General features: G+C 43.6%; 1 protein-coding gene across 7 annotated transcripts in view; it reads right to left on the bottom strand.

Moving 5' to 3' along the window:
• The window catches only part of FAM193A (family with sequence similarity 193 member A), a 179,506-nt gene that overhangs the window by 90,177 nt on the left and 66,460 nt on the right, over positions 1 to 22,869 (bottom strand). For 6 of the 7 annotated variants that reach the window (XM_040335313.1, XM_040335307.1, XM_040335311.1 and 3 more), the window contains exons 3-4: positions 18,732 to 18,977; positions 16,587 to 16,753 (exon numbers count right to left, since the gene is read on the bottom strand). In XM_040335313.1, the coding sequence (XP_040191247.1) occupies positions 16,587 to 16,753; positions 18,732 to 18,977 (413 nt within the window). The remainder of the gene's footprint in view (positions 1 to 16,586; positions 16,754 to 18,731; positions 18,978 to 22,869) is intronic. The other variant, XM_040335312.1, reaches the window with a different exon arrangement.

Here is a 22,869-nt window from a genome sequence, read left to right as displayed (position 1 = left end):
TACATACCCTGGTAATTTTGGCCTGATAACATGCACACAAGTAGACACAAAGGTTAGAGAACCGGTTTAAACTGGCCTCCGTGAATGAAGCTGTGCGAGTTCAGCTGAACAGATGTTAATGTAATTTGCAAAAAGGTAGTACGGAAACTACTTTTTTGAAAACGGTGCAGCGCCACAGATGCTGCATCGCACCGATTAGGACGGTGCCATTGCTGGCAAATGCCGCTGATTTGACATGTCAAATCATACCAATGTGAACCAGGGCTTAATGGCTATTAAATGTAATCATCCTCACTTGTGATCTTTTTGCCTGTAATTATTGAGTAGAGGTCGACCAATATGGGTCTGTGGCCGATGCCGATATTTACAAATCAGGGTGGCAATGATGGCGATTTTTGCGGCCAATATTTTAGGCCGATTTTATTTCTTTTTTTAACTCACCCACTCCCACTCCACTACACACTTGATGTCCTCCGTACAGAAGGCACTGGCAGGTGGCACGTGGCAGTGGTTAGCACTGACCAGTTGGCACTGGTAGGTGGCACTTGCAAGCACTGATCGGCACTGGAAGCTTCACACTGAGCACACTGGGTGTAACTGACAAATAACTGAATGTAGAGACAGAAGCTGTCAAAATTCAGCTGTGATGTCGGGGGTGGGCGGGACCCAGCAGCTATCAAACACCAGTCAATGATTGGGCTGCTTAAGAAAGGGGGTGGGGCCACATACACATAGCGGCCCATCCAGATTCCATCCCATTGGCTGGTGCTTGATAGCCGCTGGGTCCCACCCACCCCCAACATCAATGCTCAATGTTGACAGCGTCTCTCTCTGCATTCAGTTAGGTGCCAGTGTCACATACTCAACGGCTCTGGGAAGCTTCAAGTGCCGCTCTGCCAGTGGAGTGTGGAGAAGAGAGGAACAATTGTGGGCATGGTGTTAAATATCATTCGACCTCTATTAAGAGAGCGTGTATAAAAGGTCAATGAGTTTCTGGACTCCTGACAGACCCTTGCATTTTTCATCCAGTGCTGTACACTGAAGTTTCTATATTCTGAGTCATTGGGAAAGTAAAAAATTTGTCAAAGGATCTGCGGGAAAGGGTAACTGTATAAAACATGAAAGGTATATAAATTGATATCCAAGAAATTGAGAATGCAAATCAGCAGTGTTCAAACTCTGATAAAGAAGTGGAAAATTAGGTGTTCTGTTGAAACCAAACCACGGTCAGGTAGACCAACTAAAATTTCAGCCACAACTGCCAGGAAACTTGTTCAGGATGCAAAGAAAAACCCAAAAATAACTTCAGCACTTTCTGAAAACATGTGGTGTGGCTGTTTCAAGATGCACAATAAGGAGGCACTTGAAGACAGATGGGCTGCTTGGTCACGTCGCCAGAAGAAATCCATTACTATGCAAATATTACAAAGTGTCCCGTTTGCAATGTGCCAAACAGCACAGAGACAAGCCTCAAACCTTCTGGCACAAAGTCCTTTGGAGTGCAGAGACCAAAGTTGAGCTTTTTGGCCACAACCATAAACGCTTCATTTGGAGAGGAAGCAACAAGGCCTATGATGAAAGGTACACCATTCCTACTGTCAAACACTGAGGTGGATCGCTGATGTTTTGGGGATGTGTGAGCTACAAAAAAGGCACAGGAAATGTGGTCAAGATTTATGGCCAGGAAGCTGCGCATGGAACGTACTTGGGACATTCCAACATGATAATGATCAAAACACACAAAGCCAAGTTTGCCCGTCATTGGCTACAGCAGAATAAAGTGAAGATTCTGGAGTGGCCATCTCAGTCTCCTGACCTCAATATAATTGAGCCACTCTGGGGAGATCTCAAACAAGACAGCTCAAGACTTTACTGGAGGCTTTTTGACAAGGGGAAACAGCAGCTTTACCATCTGAGAAGATAAAGAGCCTCATCCCCAAATACCACAAAAGACTTCAAGCTTTATTGATGTTAAAGGGGGCAATACACAGTATTAGGAACTGGGGTATATAAACTTTTGATCAGGGTCATTTGGGTAGTTTCTGTTGTCATTATAATTTATAAAGAGTAAGCACAGTTGATTGATAATAAATGGCTTCAGCCAAACATTAACCATGAGTGAAAGAAAAGTTTTTGTGTTATCATTCATATTCTCTGAAAAATGGCCAAGAAGTGCTAAATTCTGAGCACAACTGTACATACTCATACAAACAGGGATATAATTACAACTAGAGGGTTCTGGAGGGCAATATCTATACAACCAAGCCTGGCGCTAAAAGCCACTTGATTTTTTAGAAGTATTTTAACCACATGCCGCAAAATCATGTACCTGTATGTCATTCTGCATCAAGTGGTTGTACCGTTGTGATGCCTGCAGCAGGGAATTAACCGGTACTGTTTTCTAGAGCAGAAAGTTGGCTTTCTTGTGATAACAATCGAGCAGCTGCTTGGCTGCACTGGTTATCACAAGCAGCAGGAGGGGACGTCCTCCCCTCCTGCCGCTCTACCCAGGCTCTTCCATGCCACCGGGAGGACTGAGCAACTGCCCGGCATGTCCGCCGGCTGGCCGGAGACCTGAAAAAAGCCGGAATCAGTTTTGATCACATTTTGAATGTAGAAAGCAGGAAGCAATGTCACGTCGCCACTTCCGGTTTACTGGAGTATTAAAGGCACCAGATTTAACAAAATTACAGTTTTTCAAAAACCGCAAAACTTGGCAATTTGAATGCTTTTAAGTACAAAAAGGAAAGATTTGGGGTCTTTTACACCGCAGATCCCAAAAAAAAAAAAAAGAAAATACCTGACATGTGACTATACTGTCATAAGAGATGTTTACATTCCTTGTGACAGCAATAAAAATGATCAAAATAAATAAATAAAGAAATAAAGAAAAAAAAAAAAGAATAAAATACAAAAGGGAAAAAAAGAAAAAAAAGTAAAGCACCTCGGGGGGAGCCCACTTAAAGATTATTACCTGCTGTACTATGCTAAAAAGGAAATAAACAGCTTGGTATTTCTAGGTGTTTTCTTAGCATGTATGCCCAGTAGTTCCAATTCAGGCACACAAAGGAGAGACAGCTGTAGACAGGAATTGATTAACAACCCTCAGCTGTATGGCATCTAGTACAGGTAGAGAAACATTGTGGATGGATTCTGTGCAATCTCTGCGGTGTGAAGTACACCCTATGAAGAAATATCATCTGGATTAATTTGTCTATGGAGGCCATCATCAACCTAGAGCCATCTCCCCCAAACATTCTTCCCTGTCTAATTCAGGAATATCCGTACACGCGATCGGAAATTTCAACAAGAAACGTGAGCTTTTGGACGGAAATTGCGACCGTGTGTATGCTCCATCGGACTTTTGCTGCCAGAATTTCCGCCAACAAAAGATTGAGAGCAGGTTCTCTATTTTTCCGACGGAAGAAGTTCCTATCAGAAAATCCACTCGTCTGTATGCAATTCCGATGCGCAAAAAAACATGCACGCTCAGAATCAAGCAGAAGAGCCGAACTGCCTATTGAACTTGATCTCGGATCGTCGTACGTCACCGCGTTCTTGACGGTCGGAATTTCCGACAAGATTTGTGTGACCGTGTCCATGCAACACAAGTTTGAGCCAACATTCCGTCAGAAAAAATCCATGGTTTTCTTGTCGGAAGTTCCAATCGTGTGTACGCGGCATTAGGTGACTGCAAACCGAGAAGAGCCAGGTAAAGTGCAGAGAGGGGCTTACTCAAAGACACCTGCACTAAAAGCTCCTCTATCGGGTCAGCTTCAAGTGTAGGGGGATCTGTGAATTGGGACCGCACTGCATGCTGTAATTGGAAATAATGGAAGTACAGCCAGCAAGGCAGACTAAAAAGTAGTAGACAGTGTCCCAAGGGACAACCTCATCCCAAAGGGCAACCTCATCCCAAAGGGCATAATATTCTCCAAACCCCAAATCTAGCCCACACCTGTGGGTCAGGTAACATCATAAGGTGAGATAGAGAAGGATTACCCCACAACAGTTGGTAGGGGGACCAATGGTTAAGTTTAGTAAATCTAGCCTATCCACACCCTTAATGTCACACTAGTAGGCAGTGGAAGGGATGGGTAGGCCCTTGACGCCCTATATATCAGATTGCCCAGTCCTGCAAGTGTACTGTATGGACTGTACTGGAACACTGTAAAACCCATCAAAAACGCACCGGTATGCATCTAAACACACTGCAACACTTCTTAAGGGCAAGGTAAATCAGGCCAGTTGTGGCTGCAATTTTTCTTGGTCTACTCTACCTGACCTTGGATTGGTATTAAGAGATCCCCAAATTTTCCACTTCTTATAAAGTGATTGAACAGTATTGTGACTGGCATATTCAAAGCCATGAATAGCTGTTTATATCCTTTTCAATCTTTGTAAAGTTTCATTACCTTGTTACGCAGGTCTGTTGACTGTTCTTTTCTACCTCCTCATAGCTCAGTGTCTAGCCTGCTTAGTGCATTTATGTGAGAGCTAACAAACGCAATGACTATTTATACACAGACACCAACTGCCATTTTAACCTGTAAGTGCTGCCTTCTGTGTCTGTACCAAGGCCAAACATTCCAGGGTATGTAAACTTAGCAGGGCCATTTGAGCGATTTCTGTTATGATTTAAGAAAGGTCAAGAAAAAAAAAAAGGATGCGATAATAAATGGCTTCATAAAATCACTCTTTTTTTTTACTTTTTTTTGGCATCAGTCATCTTTTCAATATTCATGCCAAAATGTAAAAATTTCTGCCAAGGTACGTAAACTTTTGAGCACAACTGTGTGTGTGGAATATATATATATATATCTCTACACCACACATACAGTTGTGCTCTTAGGTCAACATACCCGGGCAGAATTTAGGATTTGATGTTATCATGGAGAAGAAGAGGACTCCAGTAGCAACCTGTGAAGCTCTGTGAACTCCATGCCCAAGCGTGTTAAAGCGGTGGTTCCCCCTAAAACTAATTTCTAACAATAGATTCGTAAGACCCGTTACACTGCGGGTAGGCTGGCTTTTTTTTTTTTCGTACATACCGAGATCTCCCCGTCTCGTCCCTAGGCGGTGGGCGGAACTAGTTGATTGACGTTCCTCGGACGGGCGCGTACGTGACGTCACGACTTTCCGAAAGAAGCCGAACGTCGCTGCGCATGCGCCGTATAGAGTCGGCTCTATACGGCGCATGCGCAGCGACGTTCGGCTTCTTTCGGAAAGTCATGACGTCACGTACGCGCCCGTCCGAGGAACGTCAATCAACTAGGAACGCCCACCGACAAGGAACGAGACGGGGAGATATCGGTATGTACTTAAAAAAAAAAAAAAAGCCAGCCTACCCGCAGTGTAACGGGTCTTACGAATCTATTGTTAGAAATTAGTTTTAGGGGGAACCACCGCTTTAAAGTGGATGTAAACCCAATTCATGAAATTTGAGCTGGGCACAATAATTTGCAGTATTTTGTTATCTCTCTTCAAAAAGCTAAGTCCCATAGCTCTCTATTGAACCATTCCCTCTTCTCAGCCCGATAACTCCTGACAAAATATGTCAGGGGAGGTTGTTTAAATAGATTAACAGGGAACTGGCCTCATTACAAAACACCTCAGTCTCTGCCTATGATAAAGGGGGGGTGTGTGCCTTTCCTCCAATCAGCAATGTTAGCCATCTTGGCTGTATGCCCAGACATCATACACTGTGTTAAACAGGAAGAGACCATCTCCGAACACTGATCTGAACTTTCTATAAACAGCATATAAATGTGAACACAGCAGATATACATGTAAAACCTATGTAGGGAGATTTGGTTCATCCCTGTGTATCATCTGCAACTGTTCACTTCACTGGGTGTATGGAGGGTTTACATCCACTTTAGGGCAGTGCTGGAAAAAATGGTGGCCACACAAATATTGACACTTTAGGCCAAATTTAAACATTTTCACTTAGGGGTGTACTTACTTTTGTTGCCAGCGGTTTAGACATTAATTGCTGTGTGAGTTATTTTGAGGGGACAGAAAATTTACAATGTTATAGAAGCTCTACACACTACTTTACATTGTAGCAAAGTTTCATTTCTTCGGTGATTTCACATGAAAATATATAAAAATATTTACAATAATGTGTACTCACGTGTGTGTGTAGTTGTGCTCATAAGTTTACATACACTGGCAGAATTTATGATTTCTTGGCCATTTTTCAGAGAATATGAATAACACAAACTTTTCACTCATGGTTAGGGTATGTAAAGTTCACATACCCCAGTTCTTAATAGCGCGTATTGCCCCCTTTAACATCAATGACAGCTTGAAGTCTTTTGTGGTATTTGTGGATGAGGCTCTTTATCTTCTCAGATGGTAAAGCTGCTCATTCTTCTTGGCAAAAAGCCTCCGGTTCCTGTAAATTCTTGGGCTGTCTTGCATGAACTGCATGTGTGAGATCTCCCCAGAGTGTCTCAATGATATTGAGGTCAGGAGACAGATTGCCACTCCAGAACCTCCACTTTATTCTGCTGTAGCCAATGACAGGTCGACTTGGCCTTGTGTTTTGGATCATTGTCATGTTGAAATTTACAAGTACGTCCCATGCGCAGCTTCCTTGCTAATGAATGCAGATATTCCGCCAGTATTTTTTGATAACATACTGCATTCATCTTGCCATCAATTTGGACCAAATTTCCTGTTGCTTTGTAGCTCACACATCGCCAAAACATCAGTGATCCATCTCCGTGTTTCACAGTAGGAATGGTGTACCTTTCATCATAGGCCTTGTTGATTCCTCTCCAAATGTAGAGTTTATGGTTGAGGCCAAAAAGCTCAATATTTGGTCTTATCACTCCAAATGACTGTCAGAAGTTTTGAAGCTCGTCTCTGTGCTGTTTGGCGTATTGCAAGTAAGATACTTTGTGGCGTAGTAATGGCTTTCTTCTTGTGACTCGACCATGCAGCCCATCTTTCTTCAAGCGCCTCCTTATTGTGCATCTTGACACAGCCATACCACGTTTTCAGAGAGTCCTGTATTTCATCTGAAGTCATTTGTGGGTTTTTCTTTGCATCCTGAACAATTTTCCTGGCAGTTGTGGCTGAAATTTTTGTTGGTCTACCTGACGGTTTGGTTTCAACAGAACCCTAATTTTCCACTTCTTGATTAGAGTTTGAACACTGCTGATTGGCAGTGGCGTCTCCAGCTTTCATATTTAGGGGGGGCACAGGGACTAAAGTAGGGGAGCCAACTATAAAATGCAATATATATATATATATATATATATATACACACACACACATACACACACACACACACACACACACACACACACACATATACATATATACAGGTGGTTCTCAAAAAATTAGCATATTGTGATAAAGTTCATTATTTTCTGTAATGTACTGATAAACATTAGACTTTCATATATTTTAGATTCATTACACACAACTGAAGTAGTTCAAACCTTTTTATTGTTTTAATATTGATGATTTTGGCATACAGCTCATAAAAACCCCAAATTCCTATCTCAAAACATTAGCATATTTCATCCGACCAATAAAAGAAAAGTGTTTTTAATAAAAAAAAAGTCAACCTTCAAATAATTCTGTTCAGTTATGCACTCAATACTTGGTCGGGAATCCTTTTGCAGAAATGACTGCTTCAATGCGGCGTGGCATGGAGGCAATCAGCCTGTGGCACTGCTGAGGTGTTATGGAGGCCCAGGATGCTTCGGTAGCGGCCTTAAGCTCATCCAGAGTGTTGGGTCTTGCGTCTCTCAACTTTCTCTTCCCAATATCCCACAGATTCTCTATGGGGCTCAGGTCAGGGGAGTTGGCAGGCCAATTGAGCACAGTAATACCATAGTCAGTAAACCATTTACCAGTGGTTTTGGCACTGTGAGCAGGTGCCAGGTCGTGCTGAAAAATGAAATCTTCATCTCCATAAAGCTTTTCAGCAGATGGAAGCATGAAGTGCTCCAAAATCTCCCAATAGCTAGCTGCATTCACCCTGCCCTTGATAAAACACAGTGGACCAACACCAGCAGCTGACATGGCACCCCAGACCATCACTGACTGTGGGTACTTGACACTGGACTTCAGACATTTTGGCATTTCCCTCTCCCCAGTCTTCCTCCAGACTCTGGCACCTTGATTACCGAATGACATGCAAAATTTGCTTTCATCCGAAAAAAGTACTTTGGACCACTGAGCAACAGTCCAGTGTTGCTTCTCTGTAGCCCAGGTCAGGCGCTTCTGCCGCTGTTTCTGGTTCAAAAGTGGCTTGACCTGGGGAATGCGGCACCTGTAGCCCATTTCCTGCACACGCCTGTACACGGTGGCTCTGGATGTTTCTACTCCAGACTCAGTCCACTGCTTCTGCAGGTCCCCCAAGGTCTGGAATCGGTCCTTCTCCACAATCTTCCTCAGGGTCCGGTCACCTCTTCTCGTTGTGCAGCGTTTTCTGCCACACTTTTTCCTTCCCAAAGACTTCCCACTGAGGTGCCTTGATACAGCACTCTGGGAACAGCCTATTCGTTCAGAAATTTCTTTCTGTGTCTTACCCTCTTGCTTGAGGGTGTCAATGATGGCCTTCTGGACAGCAGTCAGGTCGGCAGTCTTACCCATGATTGCGGTTTGGAGTAATGAACCAGGCTGGGAGTTTTTAAAAGCCTCAGGAATCTTTTGCAGGTGTTTAGAGTTAATTAGTTGATTCAGATGATTAGGTTAAGAGCTTGTTTAGAGAACCTTTTTATGATATGCAAATTTTTTGAGATAGGAATTTTGGGTTTTCATGAGCTGTATGCCAAAATCATCAATATTAAAACAATAAAAAGGCTTGAACTACTGTTGTGTGTAATGAATCTAAAATATATGAAAGTCTAATGTTTATCAGCACATTACAGAAAATAATGAACTATCACAATATGCAAATTTTTTGAGAACCACCTGTGTGTGTAATTATATATATATATATATATATATATATATATATATATATATATATATATATATATATATATATATATATATATCTCCTGGGGCCCTTTACTACGATCCCACAACGGGCCCTTTTACATGTTCTGCAGTGAGCTCCCTTCCTACTATACTGGGGCCCCCCAGGGTGGCAGAAAACAAGAGATATATGTCACCAGCACACCAAGAAAATATTAGGGTCCAAAGCAGTGGGAGAGCTTTCAGGGTTGCAAAGGTTGTCTTGCCACCGGGGCCTGGTGTTCTGCCACTGTGGGGTTCCCCAGCTGTCCTGTCCCTGCTATTGACAGAGCTGGTCTGGCATCTGTCTCCTTGGCAGCGACGGCAGTCTATTAGGACCTAGTGCTGGTGACATTATGGGTGCATGCAGGGGAAGGCTGACACCATTGGTTATAGAGAGCTGAGCCCCCAGCTGGTCACCTAGCAGCAGTAATGCTGTATAACCTTCTCTGTTGACATGCTGATCGGGATGTGATCCAGGTAATGCTCCCAGAGTACAACCACACACACACACACACACACACACATACATACATATATATATATATATATATATAATCAAACGTATGTTCCGCAGCTGTGTGGGCTCTATGCCTGTAAGGTGTGGGCTTTGATCAATAAAATCTCTGATATTTAACACTAGGATTTGACTGGGAGCATCACCTGGATTGCATCACAATCAGCATGTCAGAGAAGGGTCCACTGCTGCTAAGCAACCTGCAGGGAGCTCAACTGTCTACAACCAATAGAGATGGGCTCGGGTGTGTTTGAAATCCCACATGCCCAATCCCGCCAGGAAGCCAATACTCCACAGTGCTAATCACAGGCAGCGAGACATTTCCTGATCTGTGCAGCAGCGGACCGGGAAATGTCTCACTGCCTGTGATTAGCGCTGTGCAGTGTGGGCTTCCTGGCAGGCTCTGGCATGTGGATTTTTGAAAATGCCCAGCCCATCTCTAACAACAAATTGTGCTGGCCCTCCTGTACATCAGCCCCATAAAGTAACCAGCTCTGGGTTCCAATGTGCTGCCGCTGCTGCCATGGAGACAGAGACCAGCGCTGTGAATAGCCGGGACAGGACAGCAACTCTGGTTATTCCAGCACTGGTCCACACTGGGAGGATTCCCCCATCCACCTATAATGTGTAGATGGGGGAATTGGATCATTTCCTTTTTTTTTTTTTCATTCAACCTAATAGTTGAATGAAAAAAAATTGGTGATCAATGTATGGGCTCTGCCTAAGAGCTAAGGCCAGCCATAGACAGTTTAAATCTCAGCTGGTTCAGCAGGAACTGGCTGAGATTTGAACCATTAATGAGCAGATTCTCTTATGATTATCACCAGTGGTTGCTGTATAGCCACTAGTGATAATCACTGTTTGTCGGGAAAATACAATTGCTGGGGAGGAGGGATATTCCTGTCAGCACTGTCTGTGTTGATGGGGGAATCATGCAAGTTTCTTTCCTGCAATCTGTGGATGTAGGAAAGAAATTTGCACTGTATATTACCTGCCTAACTGAAAGTGAAAGTGTAACAGAATAACCCAGAGAATTTTGAAGGATGAGGGGTACTCCTGTGCCAGCATCAATAATGACTCTTGGGTCTAGGGTCATTCTGTGCCCCTTTTGGGCAAAGGGTGACTGAGAAATGATAATGATAAATTACATGGGATGGGACATTACTGATAATTCATGTTTTGCAGGATATCTTGAAATATTACAAGTTATTAAAGTCTGACTCCGACAGGTCAATAGAGTGTTTTCATTCAATGTGGGGAAACATGCTTTTGAGGTGTTAATTGAGTCTGCTCATAGACATTCCATTGTGTGATGCTAATACTGTTTTGTGTCCATTGTGCTAATTAGGTCTGCTCCTAAGACCTGTTCATTGTGTATGCTAATGACACTGTTAAGATGTGGAATGTGACTTGTCAAGCTGTAGTAATTAACCCCTCTAAATGCGGAGCCAGACCGTCTGGGTAATGAGTAGTAATTAACTCATCGGAATGTCATTATCTAAAAGAATGTGTATGAAGCCCCCCCATTGTGTGATGTGTGGGTGGAGTGTGTCTTTGTCCCTGTGATTAACTGTAACATGCTTGTACTGTATATAAGAAAGCTAAGTTACCATTAAAGGATTCATTCGTTCATTTTGGAACCAGTACCAGAGCTTGTGTTGTCTCGGTTATTCTGGGAAATGAAATGGGTTGTGTCTGATGTCTGTCGGACTGTCGGATAAGCTGTCGTGGGGCGATGGAATGGAATATCGTAAACGGTGGTGACCGTTACAGAAAGTAAATTGTGAATGTCTTGAAAGAACAGGAGAGGGGGAGGGAGACAGATGGGGGAGAGAAGGGATGGAGATAATGCAGTTCAGTGATTACAGTGCACTGCAGTCTGCAGTGCACACACTTACCCACGGTCCAGGCTAGAATCTCAGGCATCATTCACACACATGCTGCTGATTTTCATATTTCCTGAACACACATCCCCTCTCTTCAGATACAGCACACCGACATAGTGTGGGCGGGACTGAAAGGAAGAGGAGGAGGAGCTGTATTCCTCCCTGCTCGTATTTGTGAGGAGAGTGGGGGGAGGAGGTGGCTGGACTCGCTGGGCTGTAAAAGAGTGTCATAGACTGACACTCGGCTCAGCTTGCAGTCACCACTCTCGGAATTTACAGGCTGGTTCTCCTGTCCTAAGGACGGGAGAAATTAGTCTGTTTTTTCAGTAACTGAGATGACAGTGCTCCTCCCCCACAGTGCTCATGGAGTCCTTTCTGCAACTCGCTCTTCTCCGTGCCAATGAGGATGCAGGGGAAGGAGCAGATCGGGCGGCTGTGGTTGTGTGAAAGCTCGCATTATGCAGTGTCAGCGAGCAGAGGGAGGGGGGAGGAATGCCCCGCAGAGCTGACTGGGGATGCTCTCCCTCTCAGGAGAGACTGTTACTCCAGCGGCGGCCCGAGAAAAATGCATGTGTGGGGGGGGGGGGGGGCACATGGTGGGGCACAGCATAATGTTGGGGGGGGGGGGTCAGGGCCCCCTCTGGCCCGCCCCCTACAGTCGCCCCTGCTGATTGGCATTCCCAATTCCTCGGATATGGATTTATATCCCATGCCTATACAGTACCTTTTCCCACAGATCCTTTGACAATTCTTTTGCTTTCCCCATGACTCAGAATCCAGAAATGTCATTGCAGCACTGGATGAAAGATGTAAGGGTCTGTCAGGAGTCCAGAAACTCATTGACCTTTTATACACATACACCAATTACAAGCAAACAGATCACAGGTGAGGATGGTTACCTTTAATAACATGCACACAAAGGGGTTTGAATGGCTATCAGGCCAAAATCACCAGGGTATGTAAACTTTCGATCAGGGTAATTTGGGTAGTTTGCTTTTAATATGATTTAAAAAGAGTAAACAGTTGATTGATAATAAATGGCTTCAGCCAAACACTAACCATGAGTGAAAGAAAAGTTTTTGTGTTATGCATACAGATGAAACTCGAAAAATTTGAATATTGTGCAAAAGTTCATTTATTTCACTAATGCAACTTAAAAGGTGAAACTTATGTACGAGATAGACTCATTACATGCAAAGCAAGATAGTTCAAGCCATGATTTGTCATAATTGGGATGATTATGGCTTACAGCTCATGAAAACCCGAAAATCGACAATCTCAGAAAATTTGAATATTGTGAAAAGGTGCAATATTTTAGGCTCAAAGTGTCCCACGCTAATCAGCTAATTAAGTCATAACACCTGCAAAGGGTTCCTGAGCCTTTAAATGGTCTCTCAGTCTGGTTCGGTAGGAATCACAATCATGGGAAAGACTGCTGACCTGACAGTTGTGCAGAAAACCATCAGACACCCTCCATAAGGAGGGAAAGCCTCAAAAGGCAATTGCAAAAGAAGTTGGGTGTTCCCAAAGTGCTTTAACAAAGCACATTAATAGAAAAGTTATGTGGAAGGGAAAAGTGTGGAAGAAAAAAGGTGCACAAGCAGCAGGGAAGACCACAGCCTGGAGAGGATTGTCAGGAAAGGGCCATTCAAAAGTGTTGGGGACTTTCGCAAGGGGTGGACTGGGGCTGGAGTCAGCGCATTAAGAGCCACCACACACAGACGGATCCTGGACATGGGCTTCAAATGTCGTATTCCTCTTGTCAAGCCACTGCTGAACAACAAACAAACGTCAGAAGCGTCTTACTTGGGCTAAAGAAAAACACACCTGGGCTATTGCTCAGTTGTCCAAAGTCCTCTTTTCTGAAGAGAGCAAATTTTACATCTCATTTAGAAACCAAAGGACCCAGAGTATGGAGGAAGAATGGAGAGGCACACACTGCAAGATGCTTGAAGTCCAGTGTGAAGTTTCCACAGTCGGTGTTGATTTGGGGAGCCATGTCATCTGCTGGTGTTGGTCCACTGTGCTTCATTAAGTCCGGGGTCACCGCAGCCGTCTACCAGGAGATTTTGGAGCACTTCATGCTTCCTTCTGCAGGTGAGCTCTATGGGGATGCGGACTTCATTTTCCAGCAGGACTTGGCATCTGGCGCCCACTGACAAAAGCACCAAAACCTGGTTCAATGACCGTGGGATTACTGTGCTTGATTGGCCAGCAAACTCGCCTGACCTGAACCCCATAGAGAATCTATGGGGCATTGCCACGAGGAAGATGAGAGACATGAGACCAAACAATGCAGAAGAGTTGAAGGCCCCTATTGAAGCATGCTGGTCTTCCATAACACCTCAGCGCCACAGGCTGATAGTTTCCATGCCACGCCGCATTGAGGCAGTAATTGCTGCAAAAGGGGCCCAAAGTGCTGAGTACATATGCATGCATATACTTTTCAGAGGTCCGATATTGTTCTATGTACAATCCTTGTTTTATTGATTGCATGGAATATTCTAATTGGTTGAGATTGTGGATTTGGGGTTTTCATGAGCTGTAAGCCATAATCATCACAATTAGTTCAAGCCGTGATTTGTCATATCTTGCTTTGCATGTAATGAGTCTTATCTCAAATATTAGCTTCACCTTTTAAGTTGCATTAGTGAAATAAATGAACTTGTGCACGATATTAAAATTTTTCGAGTTTCATCTGTATTCTCTGAAACAAATCGCCAAGAAATCATACATTCTGCCAGGGTATGTAAACTTTTGAGCACAACTAAACATACACACACAGTATCCCACAAGAGTACGTACACCCCTCACATTTTTGTAAAAAATGTATTATATATCTTTTCCTGTGACAACGCTGAAGAAATTACACTTTGCTCCAAATTCAGCCCATTAGACATAAAATATTTACAAAAATGTGAGGGGTGTACCCACATTTGTGAGATACTGTATATTACATATATTTTTTGGGGGGTAATATTTTTCTAGCAAAAAAATGCTGATTTTAACTGAACTAATTTGCAGACCCAAATTCATCCCTTTGATCTCCAAAAGAACACAAGGATTTAATATTTATTTTTATCTCTTTCAGTGTGGTAGTCTTTTTGTTTGTTTTTTGACAGCTGTGAGCAGAACTGCTCTGCACTTGTTACATGAATCGTGGAAATGCTGGCTTAAGATCGTGAGGTGGGTTGATAGATTTTATTTTTTAACGATTATTGGTGCATGACGCCATTGCTTACCCCTGTGATGTCTGACCAGACCAGTGCAGCAAGCAACAGTTTTCCTGAACACCGCCACACCAGCCCTAGTGTCACCATACTACTGAAGTGTATGCCAGCATATCCGCAACCCAACATTTTCCATGCCACTACACCAGTGTAAACCAGCAACAGTGTTCCCAATTGTTGCCACACCACTCCCAGTGTTACTAGACCAGTATTAGTCAGCAGCAGTGTTCCCGATCACTGCCACATCACTCCAGCCTCGTCTGCCGCCTGTACTAACCATGGCCTGTTTATTGACCACATTACTGCCTGGACCGATCCTTTGCATGTTTGCTGACCATTAGCTAAATTCAGAAAGTTAGGCCGGCGTATCAGTAGATATGCCGACCTAACTCGGAATCTGCACCGTCCTAAGTTTAAGTGTATTCTCAAACTGAGATACACTTAAACCTAGCTAAGATACGACAGCCTGCGCCGTCGTATCTTAGGGTGCAATATTTAGGCTGGCCGCTAGGTGGCGCTTCAATTGAGGTCGGCGTAGAACAGGGATAAGCAATTAGCGGACCTCCAGCTGTTGCCAAAGTCCCATCATGCCTCTGCCTCTGGGTGTCATGCTTGATGCTTTCAGAGTCTCGCTATGCCTCATGGGACTTGTAGTTTGGCAACATCTGGAGGTCCGCTAATTGCTTATCCCTGGCGTAGAATATGTAAATCACTAGATAAGCCTATTCACGAACGTACGTGCGCCCGTCGCAGTAAAGATACGCCGTTTACGTAAGGCATTTTCAGGCGTAAAGTTATTCCATCAAATAGCTGGACTAGTAATGTTAAGTATGGCCGTCGTTCACGCGTCGAAATTTTAAAATTTTACGTTGTTTGCGCAAGTCGCGCGTCAATAGGGCTGGACGTAACTTACGTCCACGTCGAAACCAATACGTCCTTGCGGCGTACTTTGCTGCAATGCACACTGGGATATGTACACGGACAGCACATGCGCCGTTCGTAAAAAAATGTCAATCACGTCAGGTCACCCCCCATTAACATAAAACACCCCCCCCCTCAGCCTAATTTGAATTAGGCGCGCTTACGCCGACCACATTTACGCTACGCCGCCGTAAGTTAGGAGGCAAGTACTTTGTGAATACAGTACTTGCCTATCTAACTTAAGGCGGCGTAGCGTAAATACGATACGCTACGCCGCCTTAAAGATGCGGTGGTCTTTATGAATCCAGCTACATGTCTCTCCCCAAGGCCTGAACTAATCAATCAATCTACGTTCCTATATCCCACGGACTCCGTTTCAGCCATCCCCTGCGGAAAAGTGCACTCCTGGAACCTCAGGAACTCTTTTGTTCTTCCTTTCTTCAGCCTTCTGTACTTCCTGGCCACTGAACATGGCACTACAAGTCAGAGAGCCTGCCTTCTGAACTACAAAGGTGGTAAGAGGAAGTGTTTCAAGAGGCAAAGTCAGTACAAGAAACACCACATTATATCACTGAATGTATGCAGCAAGGTATCATGGGATCTGTAGTCCTTAGAAAAGTGAATTGTAAATAAATGAGCACAGGAGAAGCTGCAAAGTAAGCAGGGAATCCAGGAATTTGTGGAAAGATATGCAGCAGATAAACAGCACTCCCAGCATGACAACTTGCTCTCACACTTTCACAAATGATTTATCTTTTAAGGCAATTCCATGAGTACCATTGCATAAGCTGTGCTCTTTGTAAATGGGAACACTGAAAAAGCAGCAAAAATGCCTAAACAATTCAACAGAGCAGTTTAACAGAATATGAAAGGAACCCATAGCTATCAAATGGTATCAGAGGTAAATGATTCAACATAGCTGCAAGGGACCTCTAGTCACACCACAGCTCAAACCACAGTACACATATTACATTTTAATAGCGTGCAGCTTTTTTTATTTACCATTCTGATTGTAATGGAGCTGAAAAACGAAATTTGTGAAGGCCTTACCTGCGCTCATTACATGCTTCACAACTGCATGCTATATCAGCAGGTGCCGTATTGAGTGCCACAGTGGGTGCAACTGTCTGAGCTCCCATAAGCATCCTCCCTCCGCCAACAGAATCCTGTTTTGAACCGCTGTTTCCCGAGGACATGTGCAAAAGGAAATCTTGACTCTGAAAGCAAGGAGATGCTCAGGCTTAGAAAACACATGTATCTGGGTTTACATATACGACACGAACACCTACAATGATGTAAATCAGTGCTGCCCAAAGCCATGGATGACCTGAGGACCACTTTCAAAACTTCAAATCAGTTTAAATAGTAATGATGCAGTGAGGTGTATACACGCTGCAGATCTCTGCTTTCTTGAATACCAACGCCAGACACATGAGGTAAGAAGTTCTTTATACTGCTGCCCAAGTTCAATATATCTCGTCACTGAACATGATGGGGCAAAATCTACCAGTGCAGGATAGACATGTTCAGTAACAATGTGCAATGTTCCAGGACAATTGTGCACACAAAAGCAAAAGATTTTCGGAGAGGGGGGTTGGTAAAGTAGAACTGAAGGCATACATTTGTTTTCCCATTATGGATGTGGCAAGGGAGCATTAAAAACCAAGTAAATTTTTTAGCCATCTGTAGCCCATTGGGGAATTTTGCCTTTACTTCTTGACATATAGCCAAAACAGGAAGTGAAAAGGGAAATCCCTCCAAAGTGGGGACATTTCTGGCTGTATCCCATTAGGAGATTCCCCCTCTATCAGTGTTCTGGTGACAAATCAAAATTATGGGTTTTCTTTCCATTTTGGTGATCTGAAATAGGGTTGTTCCGATGCTAGTATCGGTATCGATACTGAGCATTTGCCCGAGTACTTTTACTCAAGCAAATGCTCCGATGCCCAATCCGATACTTGGGAAGTCAGTGGTGCTCCTGTCCCCCGCCGTGCTCCGCTCCTTTCCCTTCATGTACTGCTCCGATCCCCTGCCGTGCTCCGCTCCTGTCCCCTCTGTGAACTGCTCTGGTCTCCTGCCGTGCTCTGCTCCTGTCCCCCTCCATGTATCGCTCTGGTCCCCTGCTGTGCTCCACTCCTCCGAGTGGAGGAAGGAGCCCTTTTCCAAATGGTCAGTGATCACTGACTGTCCATTCATAACTGAGCATAGTAACTGTGTTACAATGTCTCAGTTTATGAATGGAGAGGAGCCGTTGTCTCCTTTCCATTCATCTGCAGTGCAGTTGAGGCTGCAGAGAAAGGGAGTGGGGAATCTGTGTCCTTGGTGCCTTTCACTGTCTCAAAGAGGAGATATCAGGGGTCTGTTAAGACCCCCAATTTCTCACCAAAGCCACCCCCCCCCCCAAGGGCTGACAAAAACAAAAAAAATAATTGTAATACATACATGTTTAAAAGGTTAAATTGTAAAAATATAAAAGTTAAATAAACACACTGACACCGCCCACTCCCCCCGGAAAAAAAAAGCATTGTAAAAAAATAAAAACTTGTAAAAAAACTGACAGTCCACGCGTCAGTACTGCATAAAAGTGACACTGTGAAGAAAAAAAAAAAGTGTATCGGTAATCGGTATTGGCGAGTACTTGAAAAAAAGGAACGGTACTTGTAATCGGTCTTAAAGTGGTATCGGGGCAACCCTAATCTGAAAGCATGCAAAAGTTTACACAGATGCTACAACAGATGGAAGTGCATGAAAAAACCCTCTGCTACTGCGATGCTTACTAGCACATTATGGCTTTACTTCGCAAGTCAGAAAATAAAAATGTGACCCTGCAGTTAACTTCCTCTTTAATGACCAGACCCAGCTTGTATAGGTCAGGTATTTATTGGACAGCACCTTTAGGGGGGCCAGTTACTGGATGGCAAATGAAGGTGATGCAAAATTAGAAGCTCCCACTTTGATGATAGGTACCCGCTCCCACTTCAGGTCAGATTCGCCATTGCCTGTTTCTCTTACACAAGATGCTGGCACCTGCACACAAAGCTGAAGACAACCAGTACATCTAAAACTGGCTATATTTTGCTAAAATTAATTGGAAGAAGAGTATTTGGAATCAATTTTAGACCAAGCATCACTCTACAATGGAAAGCAGACTAAACGGGCCCAAAAAAAAAAAAAAAACCCTGCGCCAGCACTTACCACTAAAGACTGGTCTTGTGTGGGGTGGATATCCTCGCTCTCTACTGTCCTTCGGCAGTCTGAGCACACCCACAATGGAAGGTGCATCTTGGCATTGGCTTTAGGAGATGTAGAAAGTGCTAGTCTGCTTGAGTTTTTTGTGCTGCACTCAGAAAGTGCAAGGTCCTTACGTTCGCTTCTACAGAGCAGGCAGTGTTCTCCAGTTGTGTATGGAGCCCTCTGACCCAGGCCAAACGTAAAGGGAGCCTGTAGAGTGTATAGAAATAAAATCAATCTTTAAAAAAAAGGTTACTCATTCTCAACAAAGGGCAATTCAAGTACAATAATTTACTATTTATTTATTTATTTTGTATTCGCTACTTGCCATCTATAACTTAATAGGGTGCTAAATATGCATTCAGTCAAATAAATGAATGCAGAGGTGGAACAGTGAAGGGTCAGTTTTTGGTCACGTTGAAAAGGAATGCAAACTCTCACCTGTGGGATTTATGCCACAAAACACATTTACATTGCAAACCCATCCAACAGTGCATTCAATTAGGGCCGAAACAACTAATCGATTAATCGGCAACTAATCGATTATGAAAATAATCGATTACAATTTTCAATCGGCCAGTAACATAATGGGGTTAAAAAAAACTAAAATTAGCCCTTTATAGTACAAAAAAAGCAAATCGCTACTGTATTTATTACTTTCACTGCCCCACAGCAAAAAAATGAACCCCTTACAGCGATTATTTGCTCTTTTTGTACTTATTTTAGTTTTTTAAACCCCATTATGTTACTAAACATCTCAGGCCCGGGTTCACACCTCTGTTTTTGGCGCTTTTTGCAGACACACAATACAGTTCATTTACATGTTTTCCTATGGGACACGTTCACATTCATGATTTTTTTTCAGCTGCTGCGTATTTGGAAAGGGCGAGGACTTAACGCAAAACTGTGCGATTTTGTTTTTTTTTGGTTCAATATACTTCAATGGAGAAGCTGCAGAAAAGTATGTAATGTGTTTTTGCGGCAATTTGTGTTTTGTAATCTGCCCAGCAACAAATTGGCCCAAAAAAAAAAAATGCTATTTTTTTTAAGGCTATTATCCGATTAATCGATTCAATAATCGGCCAACTAATCGATTATGAAAATAATCGTTAGTTGCAGCCCTACATTCAATAATAGTCGGATGGTGACACTTGATGGGTCAGGTTCAGTAATGTTAAATTTGAGTTTTCCTTTAAAAAAAGGGAATGGCGTCTTACAGGGCTGCATCACACTAGAAATTTTGCATCAGAAATCACCAAGGTGCAACTAATGTTGGCAAAAAAAGGAGTCACTCCCTCGCTGGTGAAACATTGAACACCCAACAGGAGGAGCAGCAAAGTATTAACGACTTACTGGTATGGCCAGTGAGGAAAAGCCAACTGGTTTCTTAGTGAGCCTGTTGCTGGCGAGTGAATGATTAAAGTACTAGGTGTGGTGACTTGAAATATTGCCCTATGGCTAGCAGATAGTTTCCTGATTATTGTGTCCGCAGCCATCTCTGGGCTCCAAGTACTTGTCAACATGCACAAAACACAGCAAAAATTGTGCAACTGTAAGGCCCCTCTCACACATGCTGTCCCAACAGGTCCGCCTGTCAGTTTTTCAGACGGACCCTCCATTCACCCCTATGGAGTGGCGGATGTCAGCTGTGACATGCCTGCTGACATTCACTGTTATCCAATCCTGTCCTGTCCACAAAATCCAGACAGATGGTGGTCCTATTTTCCATCCGCCTGGCGGATCGGATTAAAAAACGGACAGGTGGTCTGTTTTCATCCAATCTCTCCATAGAAGGGAGCAGGACTGGGTCAATCTCAGCTCTGCTCAGTAAGTAAAGACGGACCCGTCAGCCACCTGCTCAGTGGGGATCAGCGACTCGATCCCCCGCTGAGCAAGCGGAATCCGCCAAATGGAGGCGCCAGTGTGAAAGGGGGACTAACTTTTTTTTCCACAGACAGGTTTACATACATGCAGTGCTACTTTAACCCAAAGTACAGGGATTAATCAATCTGTGTAAGCCCTGGTTCACACTGGGCTGCGGGAGTGAAGCCGTGGGAGTTCAGCTGAACTCGCACGATTTCACTCCCGCTGGCAGTCCCGATTTCGGCCACGATTTCAGAGACATTTGTGCAGGTTTCTGCACAGATGTCCATGTAAATCGCGGCCCGAAATCACAAAAAGTTGCCATTGCCGACAATTGCTGGCAAATTCCGCCGATTTGAGATGCGATTTTACATGTCAAATCGCATCTCAAATCGTACCAATGTGAACCGAGGGTCATTCGCATAATTTACAATGGCCTGTTAATCCACATAACAGACTGAACTGACTGAAACAACTGGGATGTTTGCCTTGAAGTCCACAGGCAATATCTGACCTTGTTCAGTTCCCCGAATTGTCTGCAACCAGCTAATTTACTGCAGGTGCTCAGTCACACGTTGTTTAAATACTAAAACAGGCTTCAATAAGAAAATATGCCGCACTGCAAATGTATGATTAATGTTCACATAAGACCACTTTTGCTGCATATTAAATAAGACTGCTTAGTTCCATAACCTTAAGAAAATTAGTTGCAATACTAACACACACACACGCCACAAAAGCACCATGAATCACAGGTCTTTAATTACAGTGGAATGGGGAAACAATCTGAATACTGATCACCGAGGAAAGAAGTCTTTTAAAAGGCTCCCTGCTCACAATAGCTGAAACCACCCCCTGCTCAAAGCCCTAGCAAGAGGTCCCCCTTATCCTTTTTTGAAAAATTTGACATAGGCACCTCTAAAAAAGTAAATCTGGGCATACAGAATTAAAGGGTGCCCACAGAGGGAAGATGAGCCGCTGTCTTCAGGATCTGCCGGATTCCCTGGCGATTATCGGCAACTTCTCCCAGCGGGGGCGGCTTCACCTGTCACTGGCTGGGCTCTGAGGAAGAAGGTAATGGTTTGAAACGTGTCAGCCGGCAGTGGCCTCTGAAACCTCCTCTGTTACCATCTGGAGCTTTGTTGTCATTACACCAATTGCTGCCATCTAGAGACTATCTATATTGCTGGTTTTCTCCCATTTGTTTGCGAGTTTAATACTTTACTTTTAAATAAAATGTTTTATCCAAGGATGATGCACAAAGTTGGTCCGCCCTTCCTTTCCCCGTTCTCCTCTTCACCTGTCACAGTCTATGTTGATTAGGGAAAACGTGCTATTTTTCCGCAGTATGTGGTTGCAGGAAAGAAATTTGCACCATCTATAGCCTACCTGAATACCCCACCAGGAGGCTGCTGTCTGGGGGGGAGGGGGGGGGGGGATAGTTGATTAGACATGTTTAGCTACCTGTCTGTCTGTACTGCTCAAATAATTGCTCCCACCTCTGCCATAGTAAACATATTTGTATGCACAGCAAGCCATTCTTGTACCTGACTTTTGAAGGCCCGGACCGCTTAAAAGGAGAAGCACGGGAAACAAAAAGAAAAAAAAATATATATACAAACATACTCGCCTATATGGTTGCAGCATCAGTCCAATGCTGCAGCTGTCCACCACCAGCTCTCAGACCGATAACCAAGCGATCATATGACAACCAATTGCTCAGTTCTCAGTCTTCACTGAGCAGAGTGGTGACCATCAGCCACTGCTCTGTCCATGTAGAGCTCAATGCAGTGCCAGGCTATGGAAGGGGTGGAAGCAGCTGACTCAGGCTCTCAGTGGTACACTATAAAATTTGAAACACCCAAACTATTTTCAGAAAGAAAAGGCCATGTAGAATAAAATGGTGGCACATTATTATATGCAAATTTTCAGGAAATAAAAATTGGCTGCGTCTGTGAAATGGCAAAAACTACCTAAAATGTTAAAGTCTTTACCGGTTATCAATTTGGAGTTGGAGATATGTCCACCTTTGTAATAAAAAAAAATAAAAAAAAATATATATAATAGTAAAATCAATGGTAAAAAAAAATGTACATGCTTTAATTTTTTTTGTTTTACTAGGAGCCTGCAAAGCATTGCACCCATGACCAGCAGATCCTGGGTACAATGCAGGGTTCTTGCAGACTGGCTGTGTAAGCCGTCTCCTCGTACCAGCAGGGAATTATGCACTAATATAAAG

The sequence above is a fragment of the Rana temporaria genome, chromosome 1 (assembly GCF_905171775.1).
Source record: "Rana temporaria chromosome 1, aRanTem1.1, whole genome shotgun sequence".
In the NCBI taxonomy this organism is placed as follows: domain Eukaryota; kingdom Metazoa; phylum Chordata; class Amphibia; order Anura; family Ranidae; genus Rana; species Rana temporaria.
This window is presented reverse-complemented; position numbering and strand designations above follow the sequence as displayed.